Below are 10,401 nucleotides of genomic sequence, written 5' to 3'. Positions count from 1 at the left end.
AGGGAACTTAGTTATATCAATCCTTTTGAGTTTAAGTTCCTGCAACTAAAAATACTCATACAAAGATGTTAAATACAATAATATCAGAATCTATTTATAAAATAAAATCTAAATATATTTTTTCATCTTTAAAACTAAAATAGGGATTTATGAATATTATCTCAACATTCTCCCCCTTTTTGACGATGACAAAATATATTAGAATTTGATTTATATAAATGTGTTCCGATTAAGCTCCCCCTCAAATTGATGCATATCTTTTGAGGTTTAAAGGAAAAGGATTACTAGTTTAAAAATAGGCTCCCCCTTAATTTGACATTCTTGGTAAAAAAAAAATAAATTTGATTAATAAGATATGACAACTCAAAATTGATTTGAAAAGGATGATAGGGACCTTTTTTTTTTTAAACATAGTCATACTTTTCTTAACAAGGATTCTTGTGTTCATAAAAGAAGCTAAATAATTATGTAGAACAAGATGACTTGTATTTAAAAAAAAACTTAAGATGCATATATCATTACAGAGGCTAAATAGCTTATGATAACTTGCATATAACATAGAAAAGGACCCAAATACATATGACATTGAAGTTCCATTTTTAGCAATAACTTGCTAAAATACAAAAGTCCATTTTTTCAAGATTCTTAGCTAAAAAGGAAAGACACATAAATACTGAAAAACAGGGAACACATGTGCTACATAGTCTTACACCATAACATATAAAAGGGCATATTTTTCAAATTCATTTTCATGCAGTGTGCGCGCGCAACACTTGCTTTCTCCCCCTTTTTGTCATCTTCAAAAAGATAGCACAAGACATAACACAAAAACAAAATGCTACTGATGATTTGGTGGAGGGTTGGACGAGGAACCAGGATCAACACCTGAAGCAGGAGCCATCATCCCAAAGTACTGGAACATGAAGGACACAAAGCTCTCACGCAGATTGTTTACATCTCCTCGAAGAGAGGCAACTTCACCAAGCAACATCTTATTGGTGACGACTGTGTTTTCTGGTTCGATCGGAGGATCCCGTTTTGGTGAAGTTCCAGTTGATTTAAAGCTATCAAAGGAGCTGAAATGTGAAGGAAAGGGAAGATCACTCAAAAGAGGATTGTCACTCTTTGGAGAATGAATGAACCTGTTCAAGCAAGAGGAACCAAACAGAGCAGAATTTTCACAATCAAATAGAGGAGCTGAAGGAATAGGAGTTGGTTCGACATTGTCTTCAATTGACAGTTTGAGATCAGTTGAGACGTTTGGATTAGCAAAGTGATGGTGAGTGTTAGGAGCATCTAGAGGAGTGGATTGTGAGGACAAGTGACTTTCCACGATTACAGCATTTACCAGATTAAAGAGAGGATTTTCTTCTTCTGTGTTCATGAGAAAAGCTTCCTGAGATAGTGGAATTTGATGTAAGCCTAGAGTTTCTGTATCATCATCAACTCTGAGGTGAGAGATGTTCTTGTAATTGAATGGCTTCTGATTTTCGGTGGCTTTTTCTCCAATGAAGGAGAGTTTGAATTCCTTGAAGATTTTGGTTAGGGCCATAGAGTAGGGCAAACCACCATTTTCTGATGTATCCTTGAGTGCAGCTATCATGTGCCTAATGATTAGATAAGGAAGGTTGATTCTCTTTCCACGAGAGAGGTGATGCAGAATCATGAGATCATTGTCATGAACTCGATACCTATTGCGGCTACGAGGCAAAAGACTGTGAGCACAAAGATTATACAAAATCTTGTACTCATTTTTCAAGGATGTCACAGGAAAGTTATTGGCTGGTTTTACATTTTTGAAGATTTTGTTTATCACAGTGTTTCGATCAACTCTAGCCTTATCATACCATTTCCTTCCATAAAACTTCTCACCTGAGTTTGGTATATTGAATACTTTTGCAAGAACGTCAGTGGTGATAATGATTTGAGTTTGATCCATAACACAGATTATTATATCATGTCCTTCAAGAACCTTAGCAGATGAATAGAATTTCTGAACAAGGTTTGGATAAATTACCTCATCTAACTCACAGAATTCCTTCCAACCGATGATGGCCATAACATCATCAATCATGATTTTCCTAGTTTTCATGTCCTCAAAGTCGAAGGATTTGCTTTCACAAAGAGGTCTGGACGAGATTTCAGGAGCTGGGTTTGTCAAATACGGATTCACAATCATCTTTTCTTTACTGTTGACAGGTTTTGAAATGATGTCGTCCAGCATTTTTTCTTTCTGAGCTTCCTTGCGATCGTATGGAGAAAATGCTGATGAAGAGGATTTGAGTCGTTTGGTAGTTTTTTGAGTTTGCAAGCTGAAAACTGATTCATCATCAAGGTTAATGTATGAAGCTTTTGAGGGTTTTGAGCTTAGCCTAATGGATTTCCTAAGATCATTTGAGAAAGATCGTTTGGATTCTTTGTTTGGTTTAAAAAGTTCATCAAATGTTTCAGCTTTCACTGGAGCTGAAGTGGTGAAGCTTTTTGGAGGTGAAAAAGAGTAAGGATCAGTGTGTGAGTTTTGAGCAAAGCTTGAGGGGTTTGTGGTTTTTTCAGAAAGATAAGTGAAGGAAGCAGGAGGAGTGGATGGTGGTGATTGACAAGGAGAAGAGGTGGTGTTTGGATCAATGGCGTGAAGGAGTTCAGAGAAAGTTTGATTTTGTTCTTCCATTTTTGTGTTTTCTACAGGGTGGAATGAATATCAATGGATGAAAGGATCTTTTAATAAGGAGGAAGAAGTTTTGAAAGGGGACAAGAGTGATGGTTAGTGAGTTGATGTTTTGATTGTGCAGTCTTTGGGCTACGTATACTGAGAAAGAAATGATGAAATGCTGCCATACCCTTTTTGCATAGAAGGATCAAAGGATTAAATGGCCAGGATTTGATCTTGAAGTCTCAATTTTTTTGATTTGTTAGGGACGAAAGTGAGGCGCGTGTGATGAGAGGAATAGGGAGAAAGATTTGATTGAAAGAGGATTTTGTGGAGAGATGAAACAGATTATGGGAAGAAAAAATAATTAATGCTATAATTAAATGTAAATTTTAAGTTAGCGTGAGAAAAAAAATAACATCAACAAATAAGGAAACACAATAAAATAAAACAAAAAAGGTTTTAATTATTTTTAGCTTATTATTATTTTTTTTTTTAAGAAAAGAAAACGATAAAAACCCAACAAATAAGGAAACACAATAAAATAAAATAAAACTAAATTAAAAAAGGATTTTTAATTATTTTTAGCTTATTTTTCAAGAGAAGAAAACGATCCTCTACTAATGGTTTTGTAAAAATATCAGCCAGTTGATCGTTAGTGTTAACAAAAATAAGTTCAACTTCCTTTTTACTTACATGATCACGAATAAAGTGATGCTTAATTTCGATGTGTTTAGATCTGGAATGTTGAATAGGATTTTTTGACAAGTTTATAGCACTAGTATTATCACACAATATTTGAATATTTGTGTACCTGAGAGACAAATCTTCTAATTGATTTCTGATCCATAATACCTGAGAGCAGCAATTTGCAGCGGAAATATATTCAGCTTCTGTGGTGGATAGTGCTATAGTACTTTGTTTTCTACAACACCAGCTGACTAAAGCTTCTCCAAGTAGTTGACATGCACCACTTGTACTTTTTCTTTCTATTTTATCTCCGGCGTAGTCAGCATCACAAAATGCCATAAGATCAAAGTGTGTTCCCTTTTTATACCATAGACCTACACTTGGAGTGCCTACAAGGTATCTGAAAATTCTTTTAACTGCAATGTAGTGTGATTCTTTTGGTGCAGTTTGAAATCTAGCACATAGACCAACTGCAAAAACAATGTCAGGTCTACTAGCAGTTAAATATAAAAGTGATCCAATCATTCCTCTATATTCTTTTTCAGGAAAATCTTTTCCATTTTCATCTTTGTCAAGATGTGATGAAGGATGCATGGGAGTAGTCATAACTTTGGCTTCATTCATCTTATATTTTTTAAGAAGATCTTTGACATATTTTTCTTGACAAATAAAAATGCCTTCTTTATGTTGTTTGATTTGTAATCCTAAAAAGAATTTTAGTTCTCCCATCATGCTCATCTCAAATTCACTTTCCATGAGTTTTGAAAAATCATCACACATTTTTTTATTTGTGGCTCCAAAAATGATATCATCGACGTACACCTGTACAATTAATAAATCATTTTTGTCAGTTTTTCTAAAAAGTGTGGTATCAATTTTTCCTCGTGAAAAACCATTTTTGATTAAAAAGATGCTCAATCTTTCGTACCAAGCTCTTGGAGCTTGTTTAAGTCCATAAAGAGCTTTGGTTAGTTTGAACACATGATTTGGTTTTTCTAAATTTTCAAAACCTGGAGGTTGATGAACATAAACTTCTTCGTTTAAAAAACCATTTAAAAAAGCACTTTTTACGTCCATTTGAAAAAGTTTTATGCATTTATGAGATGCATATGCAAGAAGGATTCTTATGGCTTCGAGTCTAGCCACTGGAGCATAGGTCTCATCGTAGTCTATTCCTTCTTGTTGATTATAACCTTGAGCTACCAATCTGGCTTTGTTGCGTGTCACTTTTCCTTCTTCATCTAATTTGTTTCTGAATACCCATCTTGTACCAATGATGGATTGAGTTTGAGGATTAGGTACAAGAGTCCAAACTTGGTTTTTCTCAAATTGATGTAGTTCTTCTTTCATAGCTTCGATCCATGACTCGTCTATGATTGCTTCCTTAATTGATTTTGGTTCAATTTGAGATATCATTGCAAAGTCATTTGTTTGAAAGGATCTTCTTGTTCTTACTCCATCTGCGGTTTCACCAATTATTTGTTCTTGTGGGTGATGATCCACAATTCTCCATGACCTTGGAGGATTTAGAGAGACTTCTTCATTTGATGGTTGTTGGAGAGAATTTTCGATGTTAGGATTGATTTGACTTTCTTCCTCATCTTCTTCATTCATTCTTTCTTGAGTTTCAAGTTCCTCAAACTCATCAAATTTTACGTGCATACTTTCTTCTAAGACTTTTGTTCTTAAATTAAACACCCTGTATGCTTTTGAAGTAACAGAGTAACCAAGAAATATAGCTTTGTCTGATTTTGAGTCAAATTTTCCTAGGTTATCTTTGTTGTTTAAAATATAACAATAACATCCAAAGATATGAAAATAAGAAATGTTTGGCTTTCTTTCTTTCCAGAGTTCATACGGGGTTTTGTTTAAAACTCTTCTTATTGAAACTCTATTTAAAATATAGCAAGATGTATTTATGGCTTCTGCCCAAAAATATTTCTCAACATTTGATTCATTTAAAATGGTTCTTGCCATTTCTTGCAAAGTTCTATTTTTTCTTTCTACAACTCCATTTTGTTGAGGAGTTCTAGGACAAGAAAAATTATGAGATATCCCATTATCACTAAAGAATTGTTCAAAAGAGGCGTTTTCAAATTCTCCTCCATGATCACTTCTTACCGAGATAATGTTAGTTTCCTTCTCATTTTGAACTTTTTTGCAAAAGGTTTGAAAAGCTTCAAAAGAATCATTTTTGTGTTTTAAAAATAAAACCCAAGTGAATCTGGAAAAATCATCAACGATTACAAAGCCATATTTTTTTCCACCAAGACTTTCTATTGAGATAGGTCCAAATAAATCTATGTGAAGCAGTTCAAGAGGTCTTTTTGTTGAAATAAAATCTTTTGGAGGAAAACTACTTCTGACTTGTTTTCCTCTGACACATGCTTCACATATCTTATCCTTCTCATAGTTAATCTTAGGAAGTCCTCTTACTAGATCAAGTTTTGATATTTTAGAAATTGTTTCCATACTAATATGGCCAGCCCTTTTATGCCAAATCCATTTATCTTTTTCAAGAGATATAAAACATGATTCGACAGGCAGTTCATCTAGGTATAGAGTGTAAACGTTTTTATTTCTTGATCCTGTAAACAAGATTTTTCCTGAAGATATTTGTCTTACTTCGCATGTGTGAGGTTTGAATATTACTTCAAGACCACTGTCACACAATTGACTGATGCTAATCAAATTATGTTTTAATCCTTCTACATATTGAACATTTTCAATTTTTGCGGAGTTTATCTTACCAATAACTCCTATACCTTTAATCCGAGATTTTTCATTATTACCAAAGGTTACCAATCCTCCTTCTTTTTTGGTGAAGGAGAGAAAGCTTTGTTTATCTCCAGTCATATGTCTTGAGCATCCACTGTCCAAGTACCAAGGCTTTTTCTTGACTGTTATGAGACATTCCTGCAGTAGAAGTTAGTAATCCCTTAGGTACCCATATTTTTTTGGGTCCTTGATGGTTAGTGTTGTTTTTACGAGTTTCCTTTTTATGAAAATGAGAATAACTATTTTTTAATTTTTGTGAAGCGAGTCTCTTTCTTTTTCTGAAACAAAAAGGTTCAAGATGTCCATATTTTTCACAATATGTACATTTGTATTTTTCACATGTTTTTGTACCTTTTTCAGGAATAAAAAAATTCTCATAAAGTTTTTGTTTTTGATTAGTTTTGAACCCTATACATGCTTTATCAAAAACACTAACTTGTGATCCCATGATTTTTTGAAATGTTTCAGTTGATTTAACAAAATTTGAGATATCATTTTTTAGTTGTGAAACATTTTCTTTTAAAATAATGTTTTCCTTTTGAGAGTCATTTTTATTTTCAAAGACTTCTTTTGATTTAGAATTTTGAATCAGTTTTTTGTTCTCTTTTTCCAACATTTCTTTTTCCCTTTTTAGTTCAAGATTTTCATTTCTCAATCTTTCACATGTTTGTTCTAAAATTAGAGAGTTATGAAAAAGATTATCAAACAAATATTCAGTTTTTTCACATGATGAGCAAGGATCAGGATTTACCTCTTCATTGTCTGATTTTGCCATTAGGCAAAGATCTGCTTGTTCATCTTCATTTGTTGGTTCTTCCGGTTCATCCCATGTAGTTAAGAAGGATCTTTGGTTTGATTGGAAGTTGTTTGTTTTTCTTTTGTTTAGTGGACATTCATTTTTGTAGTGTCCAAGTTTGTAGCAGCCGTAACAGGTAACTTGACTTTTGTCGAGTTCAGTTTTTGTGTTTTCTTTTCTTGCAGGAAAATTTCTTTTGTTTTGATCTCTTCTTTGAATCATTCTTTGAAGTTTTCTAGTGAGAAGAATGATTTGATCTTCATGATCTTCTTCATCGGGTTCTTGTTGTTGATTGTCAAAATCCATTTCTAGTTCTTGATTTTGTGATTCTAGATTTGTCTTGAATGCAATCATTTTGCTTTTGTTTGAGGATTTGTCCTCTTGCAAAAGAACTTCATGTGCTTTCAGAGATCCGATGAGATCTTCTAATCTGAGTTTTTTCAGATCTTTTGCTTCTGTTATGGCTGTTACAATATGTCTCCAAGATTTTGGGAGACATCTTAAAATTTTTCTTATTCTCTCATGGACTGTAAAGTTTTTTTCAAGAGAACGTAACTCATTCATAATGATAGTAAACCTTCCATACATTTCATCTATGGTTTCGGTTTCTTTCATTTCGAATAGTTCAAATTTACGAACACCAATGTCAATTCTTGTTTCTTTTACATGACTGGTGCCTTCATGATGTATTTTTAGTGTATCCCAAATTTCTTTGGCATTTTTGCATTCTTGTACTCTATCATATTCTTCCCTGCTCAAAGCCATGGTTAGAAACAATTTAGCTTTAAAATTTAATAACATTCGCTTACCTTCCTCTTCTGACCAGTCTTCCTTACTCTTTACATTCAGATCTTCATCATATGGAATATAGTCTCCATTTTCAATTATGGTCCACATGTGATTGTCTTGTGATTGTAAAAATAGTTCCATTTTTCCTTTCCAGTAATAGTAGTCTTCTCCTTCAAAGAGCGGTGGTCTGTTTGAGGAACCTCCTTCGGACATAAATTTTATTTTAGACATATTTTCTTTTCTTGGATCTTCTACACCGTTGGGTGTTTAGGCTTTGAATTTTCCTTCTACACCGTTGGGTGTTTAGGTTGAATTGAGACTTTTCTTCTGGATCTTTTTCCTCCTGCACCGTTGGGTGCGTAGGCTTTTTAGAGGCAGTGCTCTGGTACCAATTGAAGTAAAATATTTTCACAAGAAAGGGGGGTTTGAATTGTGACCTGTTTAAAATATGCCTGATAAAAATTTCCTCAAGTATATATATACTTGGATTAGGTTAGTTAATTAATAAAAATAATATTGTGAAGTGTGTGAGACAAAAATAAAAAGGATAGGGAAAAGAAAATCACACACAAGAAGTATCCTGGTTCACCCAATATGGGTTAGTCCAGTCCCCACAATCCTGTGAGATTATCCACTAGGTAGTTGTGTTAAGTAACGTTAACCACAACTCCTCTTTTGTCTTCTTTTACACAAATGAGTTACTTTTACTCTTTGCTAGATCCGACTGATCTTTCCTGCAACCGAGTAAATCTACCTTTGCTTTTACAACCAAACAACAAACGAGAACAAATCACCCTTGCTAAATCTACCTGATCTATCCCTACAAACGAGTGATTTAACTCTTGTTGTTTACACACTTGTTACCTACAAGCTTTACAATCCAATAAGAAATAAATTCTTACTTGGATCAAATATCAAATAAAAATGAGTAGTGCTTTACTAAACAAAAAGCTCACTGTAAAAGAGCAAGTTTAGTTTACTGAAAAATAAAAGAGAGAGCTTTGAGTATTTTTGCTTGAATGTATATTGCTTTGCTTTCTCAAAATTTCGGTGGTTTTCCTTGCTGCCTGCATGTGTATTTATAGGCACAAATTGCTCAAAACAAATTGCTCTTTCTTCTCTCCCACGTGAGGAGCGTCTGTTGTGCTTGTGTGAGATAAGCCAATACAGCTCATGCATGGGTAGCTTCTTTCTTCATTCCAATTGCTTGTGGACCCACATGTAACTAAATATTCCAACTGAGGGAGGTAAGTTTATTTTCCCACACTTTTGTTCTCACGTGTAGCTCCTTTTTAGTTCAAATTGCTTTTGGACTCACATGTGTGCACAAGGTAGATATTTTCTTCTTCTTCTCACGTGTGCCAAATCAAAGCTTTACATCCAATTGTATTTCATCTATATCCACATGTCATTACTTGTGTGGTTTAAATGTAAGCATATTCCAAAGTTGTGAGATATCAACCTTTTGCCTCTAGTTCCTTTTACGGCAACAAAGTGTAGTTTTGTTTGTACTTGCATGCATGTTTGATTTGAGATGTAGTGGTATTGGAGACATAGAAAACCATTGCAAAGAAACCATTTGCTTGTATAATTGTGTGTATGCCAGCGTGTTACATAAGCCTGGCCAAGTAAATCCAATTTCATCCAATGCAATTTTTATCCATTAGTTCCATTGTATGAGAGGCTAAAATAATTTTTAGGGAACTTAGTTATATCAATCCTTTTGAGTTTAAGTTCCTGCAACTAAAAATACTCATACAAAGATGTTAAATACAATAATATCAGAATCTATTTATAAAATAAAATCTAAATATATTTTTTCATCTTTAAAACTAAAATAGGGATTTATGAATATTATCTCAACAAGTTACACAACTAAACTCTATATATAGGAACACTCATGTATCATTTCAATCATCTTTTATACAATTGTTTCTTAGTGATGACTCCTAGAGAGCATTATGCATTCTATCTTTCCATTGTATGGAACCTTGATACTCGGCATCCTCTGATTCATAATATGGTATCAGAGCGCTATGAAGATAGCGATTACGATCCAGATTCTGATGAAGAAGATGGTCCAGATGGTGACGAAGAAGATCTTGAAGCTTCCGCATTACAAAATTCTTGTTCTTCCGTTTTGCAAGCCTCAATCGTTTTCGGTAGTTTTGGCGATTCAGTTTCCCCTCCCTTTCACCATGGATTGCTCCAGCCATTGATGAATTCACCTTCAAGGTTAGCAACATTCCCTGTTCTCTTGGTGATTGGAGTTGCAGCAAGCACACTTCTGCAATTGGTGCTTCGGAAGAAATCAAGCAAACACATACTCTTGATTCGAAGTTGATCGTTTCTGCCAAATCCACGAATTCGAACAATTACGACTCTGAGTTCACAGTTTCTGAAGCCGCGATCAAGAATTCGAAGCTTCGCATCATCAATACAGTTGTTTCATGCTCTGGACCTGTTTACGATGCCTGTTTTCGCCGGAAAATAGGATGAACAACTTGTTTTCACCATCAACAATCAGCTTCGCGTTTTCGAATTACATGAAGAATCAATCGTCGATTTCGATCCTGGCAGAAGATTTGGTTCGTGTTTGCTGTTCTTCATTTTCCAAGTTCGTCGACAAATCCAGTTCCGCTTGTGGTGGATACCTTGGGATCGAGGCAAGAAAGGTACGTCTTCATTCAACTAAATACAC

General features: G+C 34.2%; 1 protein-coding gene across 1 annotated transcript; it reads right to left on the bottom strand.

Moving 5' to 3' along the window:
* Positions 1–378: 378 nt before the first annotated feature.
* LOC146905268 (uncharacterized) lies at positions 379–2,037 on the bottom strand. Its single transcript, XM_085727843.1, has one exon. The coding sequence runs from the start codon at positions 1,937–1,939 to the stop codon at positions 839–841; it is 1,101 nt and encodes a 366-aa protein (XP_085583969.1). The 5' UTR covers positions 1,940–2,037; the 3' UTR covers positions 379–838.
* Between the last annotated feature and the right edge of the window lie 8,364 nt (positions 2,038–10,401).

The sequence above is a fragment of the Medicago sativa genome, chromosome 7, assembly GCF_051527215.1.
Source record: "Medicago sativa cultivar Bolivia chromosome 7, Bolivia_mono, whole genome shotgun sequence".
Lineage (NCBI taxonomy): Eukaryota > Viridiplantae > Streptophyta > Magnoliopsida > Fabales > Fabaceae > Medicago > Medicago sativa.
The sequence above is the reverse complement of the archived record's forward strand: the minus strand, read 5'-3'. Positions and strand labels throughout refer to the sequence as shown.

Coding starts and splice junctions, on each gene's coding strand:
- LOC146905268 (XM_085727843.1), bottom strand. CDS start 1,939: ATGGATCAAACTCAAATCATTATCACCACTGACGTTCTTGCAAAAGTA.